Below are 25,305 nucleotides of genomic sequence, written 5' to 3'. Positions count from 1 at the left end.
GGAACAAATTCTGGGGAGTCACTTCCATTTGGGGGAATCATTTTCAATACATTAATATGTTATCCCTACACCTCCTCCCAGGTTTCCCCCTCCCCTCTCCCACCCTCTCTCTTCCCCTCTCCCGCCTCCTTTTCCCAGTCTCCCCAGAGATTCACCCCCCCAGTTTTGTTCAATAAACCCAGTTTCTATTTTTGAACATACGTGTCTTTTATTTGACATCAGGAAGGGGGGCTAGGGAGGGGTAAGTGGAAGGACGTGAGGGAGGAATGGGGCACGAGCTCCCGGTGGGGAGGACCAGGGAGGCTCTGAGGGCTCCTTGGGGTGGACGCTCTCTCTCAGGGCCTCCTGGATCCTGACAGCCCCCTGACGGATCCCCAGATGGCAGCCTGCAGCAAGTGCAGCCAGGCTGAGGGCAATGACCCCACGAGACACACCGGCGTGCCCAGGGACAGCTCTGGCTCCATGTGGCCGAGTGCTGTGGTGTCCCGAGTGTGGGCACTCAGGGCACTCCAAGACAGGACTGCTTTGCTGTCCCTCATCGAGGTAGACAAGCAAGCTGGGAACCCTGAGAACTGTCTGTCCGGGGCCCCACACACTAAGTCCCAACCTGATGCCCTGACGGCACTGGTTCCAGCCAGCTTTAACTTCGGTTCAGGGTCCACTCAGGGTGGACTTGCTATTTCGAAATAGTTTTTGTATCTAGATGTGTTATTTCAAATTAGCTTCATTCGAATTAACTATTTTGAATGAAGTCAATTTGAAATAGCGCTGTAGTGTAGACAGACCCTGGAGAAGCAATAAACTCCTCTATTCTGCCAGCTGGTGGAGTCTGTTCGTGCCATTACGGGGGTGCAGGAGGCAGGAAACCCCGATGCGACATCAGTCCCCCAGCGCCGCATCCTCCTAACCTGGCACCTCCGCGGTGCCTCCTGCCCAGCACCCCCCTCGCCTCACCCTGGGTGCCCAGCCCCCACCTCTCAGCCCACACCCACCCGATGCTAGCCCCTGCTGCCCTGGCCTGGCTGGGGTCCCCGGGCGGCTGACGCATGCTCTGGCGCGGGTGCCCAGGAGAGTCTGGTCGCTCTCAGCCCATTCTGTGTCCGCAGGGCGACGCCGGCCATGATGGGGCCCCTGGGGCCGGGGGGGAGAAGGTAAGTCCAGTTTCCAGACTGTGTCTGTGCCATGGGGTCCACCATAGGCCCCGTGTCCTGGGGGAGCAGGGCTGGTGGAGGAGTGGTATAGAGCCCCAGGAGGGGTGGGGGAAGGGCGCAGGGCCTCTGGGGCCGAGGAAGGGGTATCGGGCCCCTGGAGGGGTGGGGGAAGGGAATTGGGGGGGTGTCAGGATGCTATTTCCCTTGTGCTCACAGCTGATCTCTCCTGCTCTCACAGGGCCCCCAGGGGCCACAAGGCCCCAATGGTTTCCCAGGCCCAAAGGGGCCACTGGTAAGTACCCACCAGAGTAGAGGGCTCAGCACCCTTGGGACCACCCAAGCCAGGTTCCCCCCCACACCAGTCACTGGCCGGTTGGTGTGTGACAGTCCTGGGGCTGCCTGGGGTGGGGGAGAATCCGGCCAGTCACTGGGGGGGCAGGGAAGTGTGTGGGGCTGCCCGGGGGGAACCCGGACAGTCATGGGGGGGCAAGGAGGAGTGTGCGGCTGCATGGGGGGAACCCGGCCAGTCACTGGGGGGGCAGGGAAGTGTGTGGGGCTGCCCGGGGGGAACCCGGACAGTCATGGGGGGGGCAAGGAGGAGTGTGGGGCAGCCTGGGGGGAACCCGGCCAGTCTTGGGGGGGGCAGGGAGGCGTGTGGGGCTGCCCGGGGGAACCGGCTGGTAGGCGCCCGCAGCCCCTGACTCTGAGCCTTGGCAGGGCCCTGTCGGGAAGGACGGGTTGCCCGGACACCCAGGACAGCGTGGGGAGCCGGTGAGTACCCCCCCGTGCCCCGTCGCTGCCCCAGTGGGGCCCGTCACAGCTGCCCGTCGCTCACCCCTTCTCTCCGCAGGGATACCATGGCAAGAACGGCCCCCCTGGCCCCACAGGGGTGGTGGGACCCCAGGTGAGTGAGCCCCCGGTCCGCGATGGGTCCCCGTCCCCCCGGGGGCATGGCACAGGCTTGCCCTGCAGCGGGTGCTGTGCTCCCTGGGGTGTCTGTAGGTCCAAGCCCCGGCAGCCGCTGCGTGGGGTGTCGGGGTGCCAGGGCCAGGCTCTGGCGCTGCCCGGGAGGGAGCCAGGCAGGACTCTGGGCAGCCTGTGGCAGGGGCCAAGAGGCCTCGTGGCACTGCCCTTGGAGCACTCAGCCCCCATCCCCATGTGGGGGGCTCCCGGGGCAGCCACAGGGCCTGCGCCCCAACTCGGCAGCCTCTGGGCCCACCCAGCGCCTGGAGCCGCAGGTGTGTGAGCTGGGTTGGGCCGTGGTGACAGGAGCAGTCAGGGTCTGTCTACACTACCCTGCTAGTTCGAACTACCGAGACTCCTCATTCCACGAGGTGCCTCATTCCACGAGGTGCACCGGTAGGAATAGGAAGCCTAGTTCGAACTACCTAGTTCGAGCCCCGTGTAGCCGCGCTGCACGGGGTTCGAACAAGCGGGGTTTTAAAAATGGCGGCTCCCCGCTTATGCAAATGAAGCCCGGGAAATTCAAATCCTGGGCTTCATTTGCAAGTGCGGTATGCCTACATTACCCTGCTAGTGCGAACTAGCGGGGTAGTGTAGACAGACCCTCAGTCAGGTACATCTGGGGAGCTGGGTGGGCCTCAGTTTCCCTGGCTCTGCCCCTCCCCTAAACCCCACCAGCCAAGACTGACCTGCTCCCAGCTGCCTGCCCCCTCCCCTGGCCTTTGTCGGGCCCAGGGTCCCCTGGTGCCCCCCTCCCCTGCCCGGCTCAGGATACGAAGGGCACCGACCCTACCCTCAGCAAACACCCCCCGGTTCCTACCACCGGGACATTGGTGCCACACACAGGGAAACTGAGGCATGCCCAGCATTCACGCAGAGCAGCCAGACTCCCATACACCCTCACAAGGGGAGAGCCTGCCTCCTCAGCCCCCTTCTCTTGCAGGACCCAGCAAGCCTCACATGGGGGGCAGCCCATCCTGCCCCCCTCATTGCTGCCCCTTCTCTGCCCTTCAGGGTAACTCGGGCGAGACGGGCCCCATGGGAGAGAGGGGGCATCCAGGCTCCCCCGGGCCCCCTGGGGAGCAGGGCCTCCCAGGGGCTGCCGGCCGGGAAGGCGCCAAGGTAAGTACCATGTGCAGGGAATGCGGGGTGTTTGTGTGCACCCCCAATGCCTGCACAGGCAGCACCGCCAGCAGGCCTCACCCAGGGCTGGGAGCTTGGACCCCTGGGGCCTCTCCCTGGCTCTGGGAGGGCAGTGGGGCCTAGTGGTTAGAGCGGGGGGGCGGGGGCGGGGGGGGCGGGGGTCTGGGGATTGCTCAGAGGCCAGACTCCTGGGTCCTCTCCCTGGCTCTGGGAGGGCAGTGGGGCCTAGTGGTTAGAGCGGGGGGGCGGGGGTCTGGGGATTGCTCAGAGGCCAGACTCCTGGGTCCTCTCCCTGGCTCTGGGAGGGCAGTGGGGTCCAGTGGTTAGAGCGGGGGGGGCGGGGGTCTGGGGATTGCTCAGAGGCCAGACTCCTGGGTCCTCTCCCTGGCTCTGGGAGGGCAGTGGGGCCTAGTGGTTAGAGCGCGGGGGGCGGGGGGTCTGGGGATTGCTCAGAGGCCAGACTCCTGGGTCCTCTCCGTGGCTCTGGGAGGGCAGTGGGGCCTAGTGGTTAGAGCGCGGGGGGCGGGGGGTCTGGGGATTGCTCAGAGGCCAGACTCCTGGGTCCTCTCCCTGGCTCTGGGAGGGCAGTGGGGCCTAGTGGTTAGAGCGGGGGTTGCCTGGACTCCTGGGTCCTACCCTTAGCTCTGCCCTGCAGGCTCGGTTCCTGGCCACAGACTAACTGGCTAAAGGCAGGAGGACGCGCCCCGAGGGCAGCCCCCCCCCCTCCTGCTGCACTGGAGGCCCCAGGCCAAGGGCCATGATGCCCTGGAAGCAGCTGCCCCCCCCCCCCCCCCCCGCAAACACCGGTACCGTCCTCCCACTCTGCGTGTGCCCAGCACCTGCTCCTGGCCCCCACATCCTGCTCGGCCTGCAGCCCCCCCACTGCTCCCCATACCACCGGGGCCCTGCCCCAAGGCACGGGGAATGGGGGAGGGGTCCCCACTCACTGCTAACCCTCTGTCCCCTAGGGTGACCCTGGCCCAGCCGGCCTGCCTGGGAAGAACGGCCCCCCCGGCCTCCCAGGGTTCCCTGGTGCCAGGGCCCCGCCCGGCCAGACGGTGAGTGTAGCGGGGGGCGGGGGGGGGGGGGCTGGCAGGGGCCGGCTGTAACGCTCCCACCTTGTCTTCTCCACAGGGGCCCGCCGGCCTGAAGGGCAGGGAAGGGCCCCCAGGACCCCCCGGCCCCACGGTGAGTAGCTGGCCCCAGGGGGGGGAGAACCCGCATGGGACCTGAAGGGAAGGGGGCTTGGGAATAGCTGGGGGCCTTTGGAAGGCTTGTGGGATGGGGGAGGGGCTAGAGGGGTCTCGGGGGTGATGGGTGGGTTGGAGGGTGGGGGGTTTCCATAGGGCGCTGGGGGCATGGCCCCCCCAACACATGTGCACTTCTCTCCAGGGCGCCCCTGGTGAGCGAGGCCCCTCGGGGGCAGCTGGAGGCATCGGGCTGCCAGGCCATGGAGGGGAGCAGGGCCCCCCCGGCCCCGCTGGGGAGAAGGGGGCCCCGGTAAGTGCGGGCTGCTCCTGCTGGGGCCACTCTGAGGCTGTGACTTGGGGGGGGCAGTGAGAGCATTGGGGGCTGGGCCTCTCTGAGGTTGGTCTGTGCCCTGGGGGGGTTGGTCTCTGCCCCAGGGGGGTCAGTCTGTGCCCCGGGGGGGTCAGTCTGTTTCCCCCGGGGGGGGTCGGTCTGTGCCCCGGGGGGGATCAATCTGTTTCCCCTGGGGGGGTCAGTCTGTTTCCCCTGGTGGGGTCGGTCTGTGCCCCGGGGGGGGGTCAGTCTGTTTCCCCTGGGGGGGTCGGTCTGTGCCCCGGGGGGAGGGTCAGTCTGTTTCCCCCAAGGGGGTCGGTCTGTGCCCCGGGGGGGGGTCAGGCTGTTTCCCCCGGGGGGGTCGGTCTGTGCCCCGGGGGGGTCAGTCTGTTTCCCTCAGGGGGGTCGGTCTGTGCCCCGGGGGGGGGTCAGGCTGTTTCCCTCGGGGGGGGGGTGTGACGTAGTGGGGGTACTTGCTGGGCTGTGGTGACCCCTGCTGTCTGGAGCAAGACCCAGCAGGGAAAACCTCGCTAGGCAGAGGTAAGGCCAAACTTGTTGAACCAGTGGCCAGACACCCCCCATGGAGAGGAACAAAGGAAGGTGGAATGCTGCCTTGGCTTGGGGGCAGGGCTGGAAGTTAGGGGGTTGGTTGCTGGCTGTTGGAGGGCATGGAGGAGAGCCTAGGGGAAGGGGCTGGAGTTTAGGGGCCCAGTCTCCCCCATCTCAAGGGGGCCTGAGGCATCCTAGCCCAGTTCCTGTAACCAGATTCCATCTGTGCTGCGCTGGGCTGGAGGAGCAATAAACCACCCTCAATTCCACTGGCTGGTGCAGTCTGTTTGTGCCATTTCGGGGTGCAGGAGACGGGGAACCCCCAACGCGCTGTCACAGGGGGGTCGGTCTGTGCCCCGGGGGGGGTCAGTCTGTTTCCCCCGGGGGGGTCGGTCTGTGCCCCGGGGGGGGGTCAGTCTGTTTCCCTCGGGGGGGTCGGTCTGTTTCCCCTGGAGGGGTCGGTCTGTGCCACGGGGGGAGGGTCAGTCTGTTTCCCCGGGGGGGTCGGTCTGTGCCCCGGGGGGGTCAGTCTGTTTCCCTCGGGGGGGTCGGTCTGTGCCCCGGGGGGGTCAGTCTGTTTCCCCTGGGGGGGTCGGTCTGTGCCCCGGGGGGGGGTCAGTCTGTTTCCCTCGGGGGGGTCGGTCTGTGCCCCGGGGGGGGGTCAGTCTGTTTCCCCTGGGGGGGTCGGTCTGTGCCCCGGGGGGGTCAGGCTGTTTCCCTCGGGGGGGTCGGTCTGTGCCCCAGGGGGGTCAGGCTGTTTCCCTCGGGGGGGTCGGTCTGTGCCCCGGGGGGGGGGGTCAGTCTGTTTCCCCTGGAGGGGTCGGTCTGTGCCACGGGGGGAGGGTCAGTCTGTTTCCCCTGGGGGGGTCGGTCTGTGCCCCGGGGGGGTCAGTCTGTTTCCCCTGGGGGGGTCAGTCTGTTTCCCCTGGGGGGTCAGGCTGTTTCCCTCGGGGGGGTCAGGCTGTTTCCCTCGGGGGGGTCAGGCTGTTTCCCCTGGGGGGGTCGGTCTGTTTCCCCTGGGAGTGGGGGTGTAAAATGGAAGGAGGGTTGGTCTGTGCACCATGTGGGGGGGGTCAGTGTGCGGGTGGGGGGGCTGTCTGCTCTGTGACCGGGGTCCCCTGCGCTGGGAGGGGAGATTCTCACCGACTCCCAATGTGGATTAACCAGACACCCCGGCTCAGCGCCCGGGGGGGGGGGGGGGATCAGCCCCTGGCTGGGGCAGGGCTGGAGGAGAGTTTGGTTTCTGGCTGGGGTCGTGGAGGAGGCAGCCTAGGGAAGGGGCTGGGGTTTAGGGGCCCAGCCCCCCATCTCCAGGGGGCTGAGGCATCCCAGGCCTGCCCTGGAACCAGATCCCGTCTGTTGGGGCCATTCCGGGGGTGCCGGAGGCGGGCCCCGCCATGCCGCCACGGGGGGCCGTCTCTGCCCAGCCGCTGACCCTGCTCTCAGTGGCTCCCATTTCTTCCCACAGGGGGAGAGGGGCCCGACGGGGCCGGCCGGGCACGACGGGATCCAAGGCCCCGGGGGCCTGCCAGGCCCAGCTGGGCCCCCGGGCCCCGGCGGCGAGGACGGTGACAAGGTGGGGAGATGGGCAGCAGCGTCTGCCTGTCCTGAGGCCTCGCACCGAGCTGGAGCTATTCTGGGGGGGGGGCTGAGCTGCACCCCCCCCTTATTCCTGCTGGGATTGGGCCCCGTTGCTGTGAATGGCTCTGCCCCCTCCAGCTGCAGAGCCCGGGACTGGCGGCAGGACCCCGAGGGCCGGGCAGAAACATGGGGCCAGCAGGACCCCCGGGGGCCACCCAGAGGACAGGACCTGGGGCGGGAGGAGCCAGCGACAGGTCCAGTCCCCAGTGTGGGGAACCCAGGTGCAAAACCTGGGGGTGCTACAGCTGCCTCTGCAAACACCCACTTTCCATGCCTACGGCTGCCACGGGCAGGGCTATCTGGGGCTATGGCGATGGCCGGTTCCTGGGGGACGGTTCCCCTGGCGATGGCGGGTTACCTGGGGCTAGTTGCTATGGCGATGGCCAGTTCCTGGGGGACGGTTCCCCTGGTGATGGCGGGTTACCTGGGGCTAGTTGCTATGGCGATGGCCGGTTCCTGGGGGACGGTTCCCCTGGCGATGGCGGGTTACCTGGGGCTAGTTGCTATGGCGATGGCCAGTTCCTGGGGGACGGTTCCCCTGGTGATGGCGGGTTACCTGGGGCTAGTTGCTATGGCGATGGCCGGTTCCTGGGGGACGGTTCCTCTGGCGATGGCGGGTTACCTGGAGCTAGTTGCTATGGCGATGGCTGGTTCCTGGGAGACGGTTCCCCTGGTGATGGCGGGTTACCTGGGACTAGTTGCTATGGCGATAGCCGGTTCCTGAGGGATGGTTCCCCTGGCAACAGGGGGTTGCCCTGGGGTGCCCCTGGTGCGGCTTATGAGGTCTCTTTGCCTTTGCAGGGGGAAATGGGGGGCCCTGGCCAGAAGGGGAGCAAGGGGGACAAGGGTGAGGCGGTAAGTGCCGGGGCATGTGCGGGGGGAATGGGGGTGTCTGAGGAGGGGGCAGGCAGGGGTGTAATGTGGGGGCTTGGGAGATGCTGAGGGGTGAACAGTGGGGCGGGGTGGGGGGCTGCTTTTGCCCCAGCTCTGACTGTCCTCTCCCCAGGGCCCGCCAGGACCCACCGGTATCCAGGGACCCGTCGGGCACCCTGGCTCCGCGGTGAGTATCTAGGGAGCCCAGTGACACCCCATCTGCTCTTTCCACCCCCCCATCCCTGGCCAGTGCCCCCCACTGCCCTGAGTCTGGCTGGGCCTGGGGGCTGTATGCCCTCCCTGAGCTGCCTGACCCCCCCCGGAGCCGCCTGACCCTCTGGGGCCTCCTGACCCCTCGGATCTGTATGGGCCCCTGGAGCTGCCTCACCCCCTGGAGCTGCATGTCCCCTGGGATGGGGGGGGTCGGCCTGTGTCCCAGGGATGGGGGGTGGGGAGGGTGGCTCTGCAGCTGGGGGTGCTGACCCCAAACCCTTGGGCCCTGCAGGGAGTGGATGGGGAGCCCGGCCGACGTGGGCAGCAGGGGATGTTTGGACAGAAGGGAGACGAGGGGGCACGGGGATTCCCTGGCCTGAGCGGCCCTGCTGGATTGCAGGTAGGGAGGGGCGCTGGCTGGGGGGGGGGCAGGGCCGGGCTGGCAGGGGCTGGGGGTGGGGAGGGAGGGGCGCTGGCTGGGGGGGCAGGGCAGGGCCGGGCTGGCAGGGGCTGGGGGCTGGGGTGGGGAGGGAGGGGCTGGGGGCTGGGGAGGGGGAGGGAGGGGGCTGGGGGGGCAGGGCAGGGCCGGGCTGGCAGGGGCTGGGGGTGGGGAGGGAGGGGCGCTGGCGGGGGTGGGGGGGCTGGGGGGGGGTGGGAGGGAGGGCAGGGCCGGGCTGGCAGGGGCTGGGGGTGGGGAGGGAGGGGCGCTGGCTGGGGGGGGCAGGGCCGGGCTGGCAGGGGGCGGGGGGGGCGGGCTGGCAGGGGCTGGGGGTGGGGAGGGAAGGGCGCTGGCTGGGGGGGCAGGGCCGGGCTGGCAGGGGCTGGGGGGTGGGGAGGGGCGGGGGTGGGGGGAGGGGGCGCTGGCTGGGGGGGGGCTGGCTGGGGGGGCAGGGGCTGGGGGTGGGGGGGCAGGGCCTGGGGGGGGGGAGGGAGGGGGCTGGGGGGGGGCAGGGGCTGGCAGGGGGGGGTGGGGAGGGAGGGGCGCTGGCTGGGGGGGCAGGGCCGGGCTGGCAGGGGCTGGGGGCTGGGGGGAGGGAGGGGCGCTGGCTGGGGGGGCAGGGCCGGGCTGGCAGGGGCTGGGGGGTGGGGAGGGAGGGGCGCTGGCTGGGGGGGCAGAGCAGGGCCGGGCTGGCAGGGGCTGGGGGTGGGGAGAGAGGGGCGCTGGCTGGGGGAGCAGGGCCGGGCTGGCAGGGGCTGCAGGGGTGGGGGGGGAGGGAGGGGCGCTGGCTGGGGGGCAGGGGGGGGGGCAGGGGCCGGGCTGGGGGCAGGGGGGGCTGGGGGTGGGGAGGGAAGGGCGCTGGCTGGGGGGGCAGGGCCGGGCTGGCAGGGGCTGGGGGTGGGGAGGGAAGGGCGCTGGCTGGGGGGGCAGGGCCGGGCTGGCAGGGGCTGGGGGTGGGGAGGGAGGGGCGCTGGCTGGGGGGGCAGGGCCGGGCTGGCAGGGGCTGGGGGTGGGGAGGGAGGGGCGCTGGCTGGGGGGGCAGGGCCGGGCTGGCAGGGGCTGGGGGTGGGGAGGGAGGGGCGCTGGCTGGGGGGGCAGGGCCGGGCTGGCAGGGGCTGGGGGTGGGGAGGGAGGGGCGCTGGCTGGGGGGGCAGGGCCGGGCTGGCAGGGGCTGGGGGTGGGGAGGGAGGGGCGCTGGCTGGGGGGGCAGGGCCGGGCTGGCAGGGGCTGGGGGTGGGGAGGGAGGGGCGCTGGCTGGGGGGGCAGGGCCGGGCTGGCAGGGGCTGCGGGTGGGGAGGGAGGGGCGCTGGCTGGGGGGCAGGGCCGGGGGCAGGGGCTGGCTGGCTGGGGGGCAGGGCCGGGCTGGCAGGGGCTGGGGGTGGGGGAGGGAGGGGCGCTGGCTGGGGGGGCAGGGCCGGGCTGGCAGGGGCTGGGGGGGGGAGGGAAGGGCATGGGCAGAGCTAGGGTCGGAGGAACAGTGCTGGGCTAGCAGGGGGCTGCTGGGGGTGGGGAGGGGGGGGCCTGGGGGGCAGGGCCGGGCTGGCAGGGGCTGGGGGTGGGGAGGGAGCAGAGGGGCAGTGGGGGGGCAGGCCTGTGAGCCCCGTATCCAGGAGGGACTGGCAGGGCCTGCACCCCTATTAACCGTCCCCCCCCCGGTTCTGTGCAGGGCATGCCGGGCCCACAGGGCGACAAAGGCGAGAGTGGAGATGTTGGCCCCATGGTAGGAACTCCCTGCCCCTCCCCTCCTCCTGCCTCAAGCCCTCAGCCCCCCGCCCCCCGTCACCCCCTCTCTCAGGTCCCGTCCAAGCGGCCAGGTGGGGTCAGACCAAAGGTCCATCCAGTCCCGTGTCCTGGCTGCCCACAGTGGCCAGTGCCCAGTGCCCCAGAGGGAGGGAGCAGAGCAGGGAACCACCATGTCCCCTATGGCCCAGTCCCAGCGTCCGGCAGAGGCCAGGGACCCCCGCCCGGCCAGCCTGGCTAAGAAGTGTTCAGGGACCTTGCCTCCATGAACTTCTTTAGGGGTTTTTTTGGACCCTGTTAAAGTCCTGGTCTTCACAACATCCTGTGGCGAGGAGTTCCACAGGTTGACTGTGTGCTGCGTGAGGACACCCCCCTGCCCTGTCATGCTCTCACAGGTTGTTCCCACACTGGCCCCTATGGTCCCGGGTGGAACCCCCAACAGTGAGACAGCCCCTTCTCGGGGGCCACTTGTACTTAAAAGAAGCACTCGGGATCTTTTTCAGGGGGATAAGGCAACACGCCCCATTTACTGATCACACATAGAATAATTAACAGTTATCATATGCATCTGATATATATATATATATATATATATATATATATATATATATATATGTCACACACACACACTCACACACACTCACACACACTCACTCACACACACACTCACACACACACTCACTCACACTCACACACACTCACACACACTCACACACACTCACACCACTCACACACCACTCACTCACTCACTCACACTCACTCACTCACTCACACACGCACAAGCACACTCTGTCTTGCTGTTGTTACCAACAAGTTGCTCCCCTTAACTTCACTGGCCAGTGCGTTAGATGGGGGAGGGGTAGAGCCGGGCTTGATCCGGATCGATGCTCCGATGGTGACTAGACGAAACCCGGGGTCCTCTGCAAGACAACTCACTTTTCTAGCAGCTTCCCTCTTATGCAAATAGATCCCAGATTCAAACTCTGGGTCTGTGTCCCTTGGTCCCTTTGTGCTGCAGAGAGGGGGTTTTCCAGAGAAGGTGCCTGCTCCTAATCCCCAAGGCCGTCAGTATGTCTGCTCCCCTTTCTTCAGCCCATTGATACCCTGGGTCTGGCTTCCACCCCCTTTTCAACTGGTGTAGCTCTCTGGAGGTGCTGGGCTCCCAAGTGTTGCTCATTCACACCTCGTTCATTCAACTGGGCAATTGATTACAGAGTGGGGGGAGAGAGTGGGGGAAAATCTTATTCTGCTCCAAGTTTTCTATCTAGGGTTCTAAGACAAAGTTATTTCAAGCAGCCCCTCGCACAAGCCTGAGCCTGCCCTGGGGGGGGGGGGGGGGGCTGTTTCTGGCTACATAGGGTTATATTCTTAACAGTTCTAAGTTCCATGACCTAACACATTCTATTCTAAAGGGGCAATAATAATAATAAATCCAAACATTTAACGATCTTAACTAATAATAATAAGAAGAATTAATAATAAATCTAAACACTTTAAGTTGTGGGGAACAAATTCTGGGGGGTCACTTCCATGTGGGGGAATCATTTTCAATACATTGATCTGTTATCCCCACACTCTCTCCTGGGGGTTCAGCCCCTCTGAGCCCCCAGCCGCCTGTCTCTGCCGTGGGCCCTTGGGGAGTCCCCTCGCCCGGGGCCCCCTCCCAGAGCAGCCCAGGTCTCCGGCCCAGAGCGACTCCCAGCCAGGGCAGAGGGTGTCTCGCGCTTTGAACCCAGCCCAGCAACTCTCAGGCCTGTCGGTCTGCCCCCGCCCAGCCCCGAACGTCTCCCCTGCAGCCAGGGGGCTCTGCCTGCCCCGTCCAGCCCAGTCTCCGATCCCCCTAGCAGCCCCTCCCCCAACTTGTGTCTGCTGGTCAGGTAACCAGGGCGCCTGCCCCCCTTCTCTGCCCTTAGCCCCCGGCTGGGACTGGCCCCGGGGTCTCTCGGCAGCCCCTTGGCCCCCACTGGCCAGACCCGGCCGTGCCCTCTGAGCTGGGTCTGCCGGGCCCAGGTCTGTGCTGGGCCCCGGAACAACCAGCCCCCCCGTTACACCAGTAACCCCTGAGACACCGCGTGCCCCCCAGCAGGCAGCCCCTTGGCAACTCCCTCCTGCCCCCCACGCCAGGGACTGTCCCTTCGGTGCCTGCGCACCCGGCTCTAACGGCTCCTTCCCCTTCTCTGCAGGGCCCCCCTGGCGCTGCCGGACCCCGTGGGGCGCAGGGCCCTGCTGGCGGCGATGTAAGTGCCTGTCTGCTCCAGGGGCGCCCATGCGGGGGGAGGCGTCTGGGGGAAGAGGCTGGTGGGTGAGCCCCCTCCCTGCGCTCCCGTGGGGGAAGGGGCGCGGCTCCCAAGGGGCTGAGCAGCGAGTGACCCCCACCCCTGTGTGCCTAGGGCCCTCTGGGGATGCCTGGTGGAGCGGGGCAGCCGGGCGCCGTCGGGGACAAGGTGAGTGGGGGGCGCAGGACGACGCGCAGCTTCGCCCCTCGGAGCCACCTCCCTGCCCCCTCCCAGCAATGCCCCCTGCACGTGTCCCCCCTGCCCTCCCCCGCTGCCCCAGGGCCCCCTCCCCTGCACACGCCCCGCCCCCCTGCCTGGCCCCCCTGCCCCAGGGCCCCCTCCCCTGCACACGCCCGGCCCCCCTGCCCCAGGGCCCCCTCCCCTGCACCCGCCCAGCCCCCCTGCCTGGCCCCCCTGCCCCAGGGCCCCCTCCCCTGCACCCGCCCGACCCCCCTGCCTGGCCCCCCTGCCCTCCTCCGCTGCCCCAGGGCCCTCTCCCCTGCACCCGCCCGACCCCCCTGCCTGGCCCCCCTGCCCTCCTCCGCTGCCCCAGGGCCCTCTCCCCTGCACCCGCCCGACCCCCCTGCCTGGCCCCCCTGCCCCAGGGCCCCCTCCCCTGCACCCGCCCAGCCCCCCCTGCCCTCCCCCACTGCCCCAGGGCCCCCTCCCCTGCACCCGCCCGACCCCCCTGCCCTCCCCCGCTGCCCCAGGGCCCCCTCCCCTGCACTCGCCCGACCCCCCTGCCCCTCCCCCACTGCCCCAGGGCCCCCTCCCCTGCACCCGTACAGCCTCCCTGCCCTCCCCCGCTGCCCCAGGGCCTCCTCCCCATCACCCATACAGCCTCCCTGCCCGCCTCCGCTGCCCCAGGGCCCCCTCCCCTGCACCCACCCAGCCCCCTGCCTGGCCCCCCTGCCCTCCTCCGCTGCCCCAGGGCCCCCTCCCCTGCACCCGCCCAGCCCCCCTGCCAGGCCCCCCTGCCCTCCCCCGCTGCCCCAGGGCCCCCTCCCCTGCACCCGCCCAGCCCCCCTGCCGGGCCCCCCTGCCTGGCCCCCCTGCCCCAGGGCCCCCTCCCCTGCACCCGCCCAGCCCCCCCTGCCTCCCCCCCCTGCCCCCCCCCGCTGCCCCAGGGCCCCCTCCCCTGCACCCGCCCAGCCCCCCTGCCGGGCCCCCCTGCCCTCCCCCGCTGCCCCAGGGCCCCCTCCCCTGCACCCGCCCAGCCCCCCTGCCGGGCCCCCCTGCCCTCCTCTGCTGCCCCAGGGCCCCCTCCCCTGCACCCGCCCAGGCCCCCTGCCAGGCCCCCCTGCCCTCCTCCGCTGCCCCAGGGCCCCCTCCCCTGCACCCGCCCAGCCCCCCTGCCGGGCCCCCCTGCTCTCCCCCGCTGCCCCAGGGCCCCCTCCCCTGCACCCGCCCAGCCCCCCTGCCAGGCCCCCCTGCCCTCCCCCGCTGCCCCAGGGCCCCCTCCCCTGCACCCGCCCAGCCCCCGTGCCCTCCCCCAGTTCCCCTGCGCCCCCTCCCCTGTCCTAGAGCCCTCCCAGGGGTGCCATCCCAGTCCCAGCTCCAGACAGGGCCCCTCCCCAGTCCAGCTGTGCTGTCCAGAACCGTTGTGCATAGCACACCCTGCGAGCCCAGACAGGTGGGGGGAGGGTCCAATCCGCCTCCCTTTTACCCCACCCAAGAGGGAAAAGTAGCATCTGAGGGGGGAGCCAGTACAGCATGTGGGGAAACCGAGTCACACATGGTATCCCTGCAGATATTACCCCTCTACATCCTGCCCCTGGCCTTGCCCTCTGGCTCCCCCCGGCCTAGCAGGGCGGTGGCCTCTGCCTGGGCCAGCCAGGGTGGGGAGTCCCCAGGCCCTGCCCCCTCGTCCTCAGGCTGGAGAGAGTCACCCCCCCGCCCCCGCCAGCAATTGATCCCAGCCCTGCAGGCAGCCCCCTCCGCCATGCCCAGCTTCCCCTGCACAAGGGGTCACCGGTCGCACCCCCTCCTGGGCTCAGGTCACTGTGAGCCTGGGCCAGTGTGAACCGGCTGAGCTGGGGCAGCCTCCTGCAGAGAGAGTCACGCCCGGAACCTCTATCCGGCACGGGGCAGTGCTCGGGGAAACTGAGGCACGCACCCATGGGGCCGGGCCAGTAGAAATCCCAGGAGCGAACAGCGAAGACAACCCCTGCTTCCTCACAGGCTTGCTCTGCTCTTCTCTGCCATGCAGGGGGAGCCGGGCGAGGCAGGAGACCCCGGGGCCCCAGGGGAGCCAGGCCGGCGGGTAAGTTCTGCGCACAGGTGGGCCGGGGGGTCTCTACGCTTGGGCACAGCAGCGGGGAGCAGGGATGGGACCCGGGCAGCACACTGAGCACTCAGCTGAGCGCATGATCTGTGGCAGCCTGGCCAGCTCCCTCCTGCGGCAGGGTGACGGCGTGTTGGGGTCCCCGCCCCCTGCACCCCCGTAGCGGCACGAACAGACCCACCAGCCGGTAGCACAGGGGGAGTTTATTGCCTCTCCAGGGTACAGCCCAGATGTCAGCTGGTTCCAGGGCAGGCCTAGGATGCCTCAGCCCCCCTTGAGATGGGGGGGGAGTCTGGGCTCCTAAATCCCAGCCTGTTGCTGAGGCTGCTTCCTCCATGATCCCAGACAGACACTAACTCCCTCTCCTCCAGCCCTGCCCCCCAGCCCGGGCAGCATCCCCCTTCCTTTGTTCCTCTCCATGGGGGGTAGCAGGTCAGACCGGTTGAGAGCCCCCTTTGCATAATGACTCACCCCCTGCCCTGCTGGGCCGTGGTACCGGCAGCAGCCAGTGGGGTTACCCCAGAGCCAGCAGCATAGAAACCAGCCAGGTACCCCCACTACGGCACAGGCAGGTAGAATCATAGAATCATAGGACTGGAAGGGACCTCGAGAGGTCATCGAGTCCAGCCCCCTGCCCTCAAGGCAGGATCAAGCTCCGTCTACACCATCCCTGACAGATGTCTATCTAACCTGTTCTTAAATATCTCCAGAGAGGGAGATTCCACCACCTCCCTTGGCAATTTATTCCAATATTTGACCACCCTGACAGTTAGGAATTTTTTCCTAATGTCCAATCTAAACCTCCCCTGCTGCACTTTAAGCCCATTACTCCTTGTCCTGTCCTCAGAAACCAAGAGGAATAAATTTTCTCCTTCCTCCTTGTGACACCCTTTTAGATATTTGAAAGCCGCTATCATGTCCCCCCTTAATCTTCTTTTTTCCAAACTAAACAAGCCCAGTTCATGAAGCCTGGCTTCATAGGTCATGTTCTCTAAACCTTTAATCATTCTTGTCGCTCTTCTCTGTACCCTTTCCAATTTCTCCACATCTTTCTTGAAATGTGGCGCCCAGAACTGGACACAGTACTCCAGCTGAGGCCTAACTAGTGCAGAGTAGAGCGGCAGAATGACTTCACGAGTTTTGCTTACAACACACCTGTTAATACAACCTAGAATCATATTTGCTTTTTTTGCAACAGCATCACACTGTTGACTCATATTCAACTTGTGGTCCACTATGACCCCTAGATCCCTTTCCGCCATGCTCCTTCCTAGACAGTCGCTTCCCATCTTGTATGTATGGAACTGATTGTTCCTTCCTAAGTGGAGCACTTTGCATTTCTCTCTATTAAACCTCATCCTGTTTACCTCCGACCATTTCTCTAACTTGCTAAGGTCATTCTGAATTATGTCCCTATCCTCCAAAGAAGTCGCAACCCCACCCAGTTTGGTATCATCTGCAAACTTAATAAGCGTACTCTCTATCCCAATATCTACATCATTGATGAAGATATTGAACAGTATGGGTCCCAAAACAGACCCTTGAGGAACTCCACTTGTTAGGTAGGCCTACAGGTTAACGCCTGGTCATCCTGTGTCCGCACTGGGGCTGCCGTGGGGTGGGGACCTGCTGCCAAGGGGCAGGCTCCAAGTAGCCCTGACACCCGTGTCTCCCTGCAGGGTGTGAAAGGAGACGTGGGGGAGAAGGGAGAGTCCGGGCCATCGGGCGCTGCTGGGGCTCCTGGCAAGAGAGGGCCCCCAGGAGAGGATGGAGCCAAAGGCAACCTGGTGAGTGCAGCGGGGCTGGGGGGCAGGGCATGGGGCCTGTGGGGCTGGGGGGCAGGGCATGGGACCTGCAGAGGTGGGGGGCAAGGCATGAGGCCTGGGGGAGGGGAGGGCATGGGTCCTGTGGGGCTGGGGGGCAGGGCATGGGGCCGGGGGGCATGGCCTACAGAGCTGGGGGGCATGGCATGGGGCCTGGGGAACAGGGCATCGGGGCTAGGGGCAGGCTCCTCCCCTGGCCTTTGTCTGCCTCTGGGGCCCAGGGTCACCCGTCGTATCCCCCACTGGGGCTCAGGGTACGAGGGGACTGGCAGGCACATGTGCAGGCAGCTGGAGCAACCCCCCACAACACTCCCTCTGGTGCCACACATGGGGAAACTGAGGCACACACAGTGTTCATGCAAAACAGACCCACGTGGGCTCACACCCGAACACAAAGGGACCCTCCCTCTTCGGGCCTGAGCTGTAGCCAGGGACCCGAGTCCTGGGGGGCAGGGGGCACTGACATTTGCACTCCCTGCACGGGGCCCTGGGCCGCAGACTCCACCTCTGGAGCTCCGCCCTGTAGCCAGGGCAGCGCCCAAAGAGATCCCGCGGCAGCCCCCCAGCCCAGGGCCCAGCAGCCTCCCTGTGGCTGTAGCCGGGCTCCCGGGCAGCTGCTCCCCCCGGCTCTCGGGGGTGTCTTTGCCCCCCTGCACTGGCCTGTGTCGGCGCCGCGCCAGCCTGCCTCTGGGGCAGGGCTGAGCCCCAGAAAGGGCCTGGGGAGGCCTGGCCAGTGTCCTCGGCGCCCAGGGACCCCCGGCCCGGCTCAGTCTGGCTCACAGACACCGCGGGCCCCGCCCCCCTCCGCAGCCGGGGGGCTCCCAGCCGGCACGAGCACGGGACGGGTCTTGGGTCCTAGGGACCCAGCGCGGCACAGACTGGTCAGCCAGGGACCAAGAGCAGTGAGTGCAGTCCAGCCCGGGAAGGGGGGCCCAGAGCCCGGGCCCTGCCCCCCCCCAGCCTGGGCCCTGCCCCCCTCCCAGCCCCCCAGCCCGGGCCCTGCCCCCCCCAGCCCGGGCCCTGCTCCCCTCCCAGCCCCCCAGCCCGGGCCCTGCCCCCTCCCAGCCCGGGCCCTGCCCCCATCTCTGCTCCCCCAGCCCCCCCAGCCCGGCCCTGCCCCCCTCCCAGCCCCCCAGCCCGGGCCCTGCCCCCCCCCAGCCCGGGCCTTGCTCCCCTCCCAGCCCCCCAGCCCGGGCCCTGCCCCCTCCCAGCCCGGGCCCTGCCCCCATCTCTGCTCCCCCCAGCCCCCCCAGCCCGGGCCCTGCCCCCTCCCAGCCCCCCAGCCCGGGCCCTGCCCCCTCCCAGCCCGGGCCCTGCCCCCATCTCTGCTCCCCCAGCCCGGGCCCTGCCCCCTCCCAGCCCCCCCAGCCTGGGCCCTGCCCCCCTCCCAGCCAGGGCCCTGCCCCCATCTCTGCTCCCCCAGCCCGGGCCCTGCCCCCTCCCAGCCCCCCCAGCCAGGGCCCTGCTCCCCTCCCAGCCAGGGCCCTGCCCTCATCTCTGCTCCCCCAGCCCGGGCCCTGCCCCCTCCCAGCCCCCCCAGCCTGGGCCCTGCCCCCCTCCTAGCCCCCCCAGCCAGGGCCCTGCCCCCATCTCTGCTCCCCCAGCCTGGGCCCTGCCCCCTCCCAGCCCCCCCAGCCAGGGCCCTGCCCCCATCTCTGCTCCCCCAGCCTGGGCCCTGCCCCCTCCCAGCCCCCCCAGCCTGGGCCCTGCCCTCTCCCAGCCCCCCCAGCCCGGGCCCTGCCCCCTCCCAGCCCCCCCAGCCTGGGCCCTGCCCCCCTCCTAGCCCCCCCAGCCAGGGCCCTGCCCCCATCTCTGCTCCCCCAGCCTGGGCCCTGCCCCCTCCCAGCCCCCCCAGCCAGGGCCCTGCCCCCATCTCTGCTCCCCCAGCCTGGGCCCTGCCCCCTCCCAGCCCCCCCAGCCTGGGCCCTGCCCCCCTCCTAGCCCCCCCAGCCAGGGCCCTGCCCCCATCTCTGCTCCCCCAGCCTGGGCCCTGCCCCCTCCCAGCCCCCCCAGCCTGGGCCCTGCCCTCTCCCAGCCCCCCCAGCCAGGGCCCTGCCCCCTCCCAGCCCCCCTCCCAGGGCCCCTCAGGCTCTGCTCTTGCGCACACGGCTCCTTTCTCCCTGCAGGGCCCCGTCGGCTTCCCTGGTGACCCAGGCCCCGCCGGGGACCCTGGCGTGCCGGTGAGTACCCTGCTCTCCCACCCGGCCGAGGCTGGACCTGGGGCCCTGCACCTCCCCGACGAGTGTGCCTGCCCATGGCAGCGCCAGCCCAGCCAGGCTGGGGGACCCAGTTCCTCACCCGGCTCTGGGAGGGGCATGGGAGCTAGTGCAGTGGGTCTGGGCCAGCGGCCGCCGTCAGCTCAGTGCCGTGTGGTACCCCGCGGCCGGGACAGATGCAGCCCACAGTGGTAAACAGGGCCAGTGGTTAGAGCAGGGGGCTGGGTGCTGGGTCTCCCGGGTTCTTGCTGTCATTCGGGGAGGGGAGGGCAGTGGGGGCCAGTGGTTAGAGCAAGGGGCTGGGGGCCGGGTCTCCCGGGTTCTTGCTGTCATTAGGGGAGGGGAGGGCAGTGGGGGCCAGTGGTTAGAGCAAGGGGCTGGGGGCCGGGTCTCCCGGGTTCTTGCTGTCATTAGGGGAGGGGAGGGCAGTGGGGGCCAGTGGTTAGAGCAAGGGGCTGGGGGCCGGGTCTCCCGGGTTCTTGCTGTCATTCGGGGAGGGGAGGGCAGTGGGGGCCAGTGGTTAGAGCAGGGGGGCTGGGGGCCGGGTCTCCCGGGTTCTTGCTGTCATTAGGGGAGGGGAGGGGAGTGGGGACCAGTGGTTAGAGCAAGGGGCTGGGGGCCGGGTCTCCCGGGTTCTTGCTGTCATTAGGGGAGGGGAGGGCAGTGGGGGCCAGTGGTTAGAGCAAGGGGCTGGGGGCCGGGTCTCCCGGGTTCTTGCTGTCATTAGGGGAGGGGAGGGCAGTGGGGGCCAGTGGTTAGAGCAAGGGGCTGGGGGCCGGGTCTCCCGGGTTCTTGCTGTCATTAGGGGAGGGGAGGGGAGTGGGGACCAGTGGTTAGAGCAGGGGGCTGGGTGCTGGGTCTCCCGGGTTCTTGCTGTCATTCGGGGAGGGGAGGGCAGTGGGGGCCAGTGGTTAGAGCAAGGGGCTGGGGGCTGGGTCTCCCGGGTTCTTGCTGTCATTAGGGGAGGGGAGGGGAGGGGAGTGGGGGCCAGTGGTTAGAGCAGGGGGCTGGGGGCCGGGTCTCCCGGGTTCTTGCTGTCATTAGGGGAGGGGAGGGGAGTGGGGACCAGTGGTTAGAGCAAGGGGCTGGGGGCCGGGTCTCCCGGGTTCTTGCTGTCATTCGGGGAGGGGAGGGGAGGGCAGTGGGGGCCAGTGGTTAGAGCAGGGGGGCTGGGGGCCGGGTCTCCCGGGTTCTTGCTGTCATTAGGGGAGGGGAGGGGAGTGGGGGCCAGTGGTTAGAGCAAGGGGCTGGGGGCCGGGTCTCCCGGGTTCTTGCTGTCATTAGGGGAGGGGAGGGGAGGGGAGTGGGGGCCAGTGGTTAGAGCAGGGGGGCTGGGGGCCGGGTCTCCCGGGTTCTTGCTGTCATTCGGGGAGGGGAGGGGAGTGGGGGCCAGTGGTTAGAGCAGGGAGGCTGGGGGCCGGGTCTCCCAGGTTCTTGCTGTCATTAGGGGAGGGGAGGGGAGTGGGGGCCAGTGGTTAGAGCAAGGGGCTGGGGGCCGGGTCTCCCGGGTTCTTGCTGTCATTAGGGGAGGGGAGGGGAGTGGGGGCCATTGGTTAGAGCAGGGGGGCTGGGGCCGGGTCTCCCAGGTTCTTGCTGTCATTCGGGGAGGGGAGGGCAGTGGGGGCCAGTGGTTAGAGCAGGGGGGCTGGGGGCTGGGTCTCCCGGGTTCTTGCTGTCATTCAGGGAGGGGAGGGCAGTGGGGGCCAGTGGTTAGAGCAGGGGCTGGGTGCCGGGATTCCCGGGTTCTTGCTGTCATTCGGGGAGGGGAGGGGAGTGGGAGCCAGTGGTTAGAGCAGGGGCTGGGTGTTGTGGAGATCGGGAGAGATCCCGGATGACTGGAAAAAGGCAAATGTAGTGCCCATCTTCAAAAGAGGGAAGAAGGACGATCCAGGGAACTATAGGCCGGTCAGTCTTACCTCGGTTCCTGGAAAAATCATGGAAGGGATCCTTAAGGAATCCATATTGAGGAAAGTGATCAGGTTAGTCAGCAGGGATTCACCAAGGGCAAGTCGTACCTGGCCAATCTGATTAGCTTCTCTGATGAGGTAACTGGCTCTGTGGACGTGGGAAAGTCCGTGGATGTGATAGACCTTGACCTTAGCAAGGCCTTTGATACGTCTCCCACAATAGTCTTGCCAGCAAGTTAAGGGAATGTGGATTGGATAAATGGACGGTAAGATGGATAAAAAGCTGGATAGACTGTCGGGCCCAACGGGTAGGGATCAACGGCTCGATGTCAGGATGGCCGTCGGTCGGTCGGTTTCTAGCGGAGTGCCCCAAGGTTCAGTTCTAGGACTGGTTCTGTTCAATATCTTTATTAATGACCTGGATGAGGGGATGGATTGCACCTCAGCAAGTTTGCGGATGACACTAAGCTGGGGGGAGAGGTAGATACGCTTAAGGGCAGGGATAGGGTCCAGAGTGACTTAGACAAATTGGAGGATTGGGCCACAAGAAATCTGATGAGGTTCAACAAGGACAAGTGCAGAGTCCTGCACTTGGGATGGAAGAATCCCAAGAATTGATACAGGCTGGGGACCAACCAGCTAAGTAGCAGTTCTGCAGAAAAGGACCTGGGGGTTACAGGGGATGAGAAGCTGGACATGAGTCAGCAGGCGCCCTTGTAGCCAAGAAGGCTAATGGCATATTAGGTGCATTAGGAGGAGCATTGCCAGCAGATCCAGAGAAGTCATTATTCCCCTTTATTCGGCTCTGGTGAGGCCACATCTGGAGTATTGTGTCCAGTTCTGGGCCCCCCACTATAGAAAGGATGCGGACGCATTGGAGAGGGCCCAGCGGAGGGCAACCAAAATGATTAGGGGGCTGGAGCACAGGACCTACAAGGAGAGGCTGAGGGATCTGGGCTTATTTAGTCTGCAGAAGAGTGAGGGGGGATTTGATAGCAGCCTTCAACTTCCTGAAGGGAGGTTCCAAAGAGGATGGAGAGAGGCTGTTCTCAGTGGTGACGGATGCAGAACAAGGAGCAATGGGCTCAAGTTGCGGTGGGAGAGGTCCAGGTTGGATATTAGGAAAAACTATTTCCCTAGGAGGGTGGTGAAGCACTGGGATGGGTTCCCTAGGGAAGTAGTGGAGTCTCCATCCCTAGGGGTGTTTCAGTCTCGGCTTGACAAGGCCCTGGCCAGGTTGATTTAGTTGGGATTGGTCCTGCCTAGAGCAGGGGGCTGGACTTGACCTCCTGAGGTCTCTTCCAGCTCTATGAGTCTATGACTCCCGGGTTCTTGCTGTCGTTCAGGGAGGGGAAGGCAGGGGAGGGGAGTGGGGGCCAGTGGTTAGAGCAGGGGGGCTGGGGGCCGGGTCTCCCAGGTTCTTGCTGTCATTCAGGGAGGGGAGGGGAGTGGGGACCAGTGGTTAGAGCAGGGGGGCTGGGGGCCAGGTCTCCCGGGTTCTTGCTGTCATTTGGGGAGCGGAGGGCAGTGGGGGCCAGTGGTTAGAGCAGAGGCTGGGTGCCGGGACTCCCGGGTTCTAGGCCTGGCACCGCGCCGCACGCTGGGTGCCCAACCGTGTTCCCGGACCAGGTTGAGTTGTTCAGAGATTCGGTTCGTCACGGGGACGGCAGGGACGGGCACTAACCCGGCGGCTGTGCACAGGGCCTGGCCGGCGGCCCAGGGGTGGAGGGGGATGGCGGGGCAGGGCCTGGCCGGCGGCCCAGGGGAGGAGAGGGACGGCGGGGCAGGGCCTGGCCGGCGGCCCAGGGGAGGAGGGGGACGGCGGGGCAGGGCCTGGCCGGCGGCCCAGGAGAGGAGGGGGATGGCGGGGCAGGGCCTGGCCGGCGGCCCAGGGGAGGAGAGGGACGGCGGGGCAGGGCCTGGCCGGCGGCCCAGGGGAGGAGGGGGACGGCGGGGCAGGGCCTGGCCGGCGGCCCAGGGGAGGAGGGGGACGGCGGGGCAGGGCCTGGCCGGCGGCCCAGGGGTGGAGGGGGATGGCGGGGCAGGGCCTGGCCGGCGGCCCAGGGGTGGAGGGGGATGGCGGGGCAGGGCCTGGCCGGCGGCCCAGGGGAGGAGGGGGACGGCGGGGCAGGGCCTGGCCGGCGGCCCAGGGGAGGAGGGGGACGGCGGGGCAGGGCCTGGCCGGCGGCCCAGGGGAGGAGGGGGACGGCGGGGCAGGGCCTGGCCGGCGGCCCAGGGGAGGAGGGGGACGGCGGGGCAGGGCCTGGCCGGCGGCCCAGGGGAGGAGGGGGACGGCGGGGCAGGGCCTGGCTGGCGGCCCAGGGGAGGAGGGGGACGGCGGGGCAGGGCCTGGCCGGCGGCCCAGGGGAGGAGGGGGACGGCGGGGCAGGGCCTGGCCGGCGGCCCAGGGGAGGAGGGGGACGGCGGGGCAGGGCCTGGCCGGCGGCCCAGGGGAGGAGGGGGATGGCGGGGCAGGGCCTGGCCGGCGGCCCAGGGGAGGAGGGGGACGGCGGGGCAGGGGCTCCGGGTGGCAGAGCACTAACCCCGCGGCTGTGCGCAGGGCCTGGCCGGCGGCCCAGGGGAGGAGGGGGACGGCGGGGCAGGGCCTGGCCGGCGGCCCAGGGGAGGAGGGGGACGGCGGGGCAGGGCCTGGCCGGCGGCCCAGGGGAGGAGGGGGACGGCGGGGCAGGGCCTGGCCGGCGGCCCAGGGGAGGAGGGGGACGGCGGGGCAGGGCCTGGCCGGCGGCCCAGGGGAGGAGGGGGACGGCGGGGCAGGGCCTGGCCGGCGGCCCAGGGGAGGAGGGGGACGGCGGGGCAGGGCCTGGCCGGCGGCCCAGGGGAGGAGGGGGACGGCGGGGCAGGGCCTGGCCGGCGGCCCAGGGGAGGAGGGGGACGGCGGGGCAGGGCCTGGCCGGCGGCCCAGGGGAGGAGGGGGACGGCGGGGCAGGGCCTGGCCGGCGGCCCAGGGCAGGAGGGGGACGGCGGGGCAGGGCCTGGCCGGCGGCCCAGGGGAGGAGGGGGACGGCGGGGCAGGGCCTGGCCGGCGGCCCAGGGGAGGAGGGGGACGGCGGGGCAGGGCCTGGCCGGCGGCCCAGGGGAGGAGGGGGACGGCGGGGCAGGGCCTGGCCGGCGGCCCAGGGCAGGAGGGGGACGGCGGGGCAGGGCCTGGCCGGCGGCCCAGGGGAGGAGGGGGACGGCGGGGCAGGGCCTGGCCGGCGGCCCAGGGGAGGAGGGGGACGGCGGGGCAGGGCCTGGCCGGCGGCCCAGGGGAGGAGGGGGACGGCGGGGCAGGGCCTGGCCGGCGGCCCAGGGGAGGAGGGGGACGGCGGGGCAGGGCCTGGCCGGCGGCCCAGGGCAGGAGGGGGACGGCGGGGCAGGGGCTCCGGGTGGCAGAGCACTAACCCCGCGGCTGTGCGCAGGGCCTGGCCGGCGGCCCAGGAGAGGAGGGGGACGGCGGGGACCCCGGCCTGCCGGTGAGTGCTGCCAGCAGGGCCTGTCCGGGGCGGGTGCAGACCCTTAAGGGGGAGGCACTGGGGAGATGCCAACAAGTGGGGGGGCTCACAGATCCCGCCCCCCGCCCCCCGGCTCTGGCCCTGCTCCTGGAGCCGGCCCCCTGGTGGGCACGTGAGGCGCTGGCCAGCCCTGGGCTGTGGGCGGAGCCTTGTGAACCCCGGAATTCAACCCCTGGGCCCAGCCTGTCACTGCTCCTGGGGGGGCTCCACTCCAGCGAGACGGCCCTTCCCGGGGGGGGGCTCCACTCCAGCGTGACGGCCCTTCCCGGGGGGGGGGCTCCACTCCAGCGAGACGGCCCTTCCCGGGGGGGGGCTCCACTCCAGCGTGACGGCCCTTCCCGGGGGGGGGGGCTCCACTCCAGCGCGACGGCCCTTCCCGGGGGGGGGGGCTCCACTCCAGCGCGACGGCCCTTCCCGGGGGGGGGCTCCACTCCAGCGCGACGGCCCTTCCCGGGGGGGGGGCTCCACTCCAGCGTGACGGCCCTTCCCGGGGGGGGGGGGGCTCCACTCCAGCGCGACGGCCCTTCCCGGGGGGGGGCTCCACTCCAGCGCGACGGCCCTTCCCGGGGGGGGGCTCCACTCCAGCGCGACGGCCCTTCCCGGGGGGGGGCTCCACTCCAGCGCGACGGCCCTTCCCGGGGGGGGGCTCCACTCCAGCGCGACGGCCCTTCCCGGGGGGGGGGGCTCCACTCCAGCGCGACGGCCCTTCCCGGGGGGGGGGGCTCCACTCCAGCGCGACGGCCCTTCCCGGGGGGGGGGGCTCCACTCCAGCGCGACGGCCCTTCCCGGGGGGGGGGGCTCCACTCCAGCGCGACGGCCCTTCCCGGGGGGGGGCTCCACTCGTGGGGCGACGGCCCTTCCCGGGGGGGGGGGCTCCACTCCAGCGCGACGGCCCTTCCCGGGGGGGGGGGCTCCACTCCAGCGCGACGGCCCTTCCCGGGGGGGGGCTCCACTCCAGCGCGACGGCCCTTCCCGGGGGGGGGCTCCACTCCAGCGCGACGGCCCTTCCCGGGGGGGGGCTCCACTCCAGCGCGACGGCCCTTCCCGGGGGGGG

At 69.1% G+C, this 25,305-nt stretch overlaps 1 protein-coding gene across 7 annotated transcripts in view; it reads left to right on the top strand.

The window, feature by feature from the left end:
* Window positions 1-25,305, top strand: part of COL5A3 (collagen type V alpha 3 chain) — a 101,666-nt gene that overhangs the window by 51,289 nt on the left and 25,072 nt on the right. For 6 of the 7 annotated variants that reach the window (XM_089774563.1, XM_089774560.1, XM_089774561.1 and 3 more), the window contains 19 exons: window positions 1,107-1,151; window positions 1,390-1,443; window positions 1,869-1,922; window positions 2,002-2,055; window positions 3,129-3,236; window positions 4,226-4,315; window positions 4,392-4,445; window positions 4,650-4,757; window positions 6,796-6,903; window positions 7,770-7,823; window positions 7,975-8,028; window positions 8,347-8,454; window positions 10,160-10,213; window positions 12,417-12,470; window positions 12,624-12,677; window positions 14,719-14,772; window positions 16,473-16,580; window positions 18,743-18,796; window positions 24,159-24,212. In XM_089774563.1, the coding sequence (XP_089630689.1) occupies window positions 1,107-1,151; window positions 1,390-1,443; window positions 1,869-1,922; window positions 2,002-2,055; window positions 3,129-3,236; window positions 4,226-4,315; window positions 4,392-4,445; window positions 4,650-4,757; window positions 6,796-6,903; window positions 7,770-7,823; window positions 7,975-8,028; window positions 8,347-8,454; window positions 10,160-10,213; window positions 12,417-12,470; window positions 12,624-12,677; window positions 14,719-14,772; window positions 16,473-16,580; window positions 18,743-18,796; window positions 24,159-24,212 (1,323 nt within the window). The remainder of the gene's footprint in view (window positions 1-1,106; window positions 1,152-1,389; window positions 1,444-1,868; window positions 1,923-2,001; window positions 2,056-3,128; window positions 3,237-4,225; window positions 4,316-4,391; window positions 4,446-4,649; window positions 4,758-6,795; window positions 6,904-7,769; window positions 7,824-7,974; window positions 8,029-8,346; window positions 8,455-10,159; window positions 10,214-12,416; window positions 12,471-12,623; window positions 12,678-14,718; window positions 14,773-16,472; window positions 16,581-18,742; window positions 18,797-24,158; window positions 24,213-25,305) is intronic. The other variant, XM_089774562.1, reaches the window with a different exon arrangement.

The sequence above is a fragment of the Pelodiscus sinensis genome, chromosome 31 (genome assembly GCF_052426305.1).
Source record: "Pelodiscus sinensis isolate ZL-2025 chromosome 31, ASM5242630v1, whole genome shotgun sequence".
Taxonomy (NCBI): Eukaryota; Metazoa; Chordata; order Testudines; family Trionychidae; genus Pelodiscus; species Pelodiscus sinensis.
This window is presented reverse-complemented; position numbering and strand designations above follow the sequence as displayed.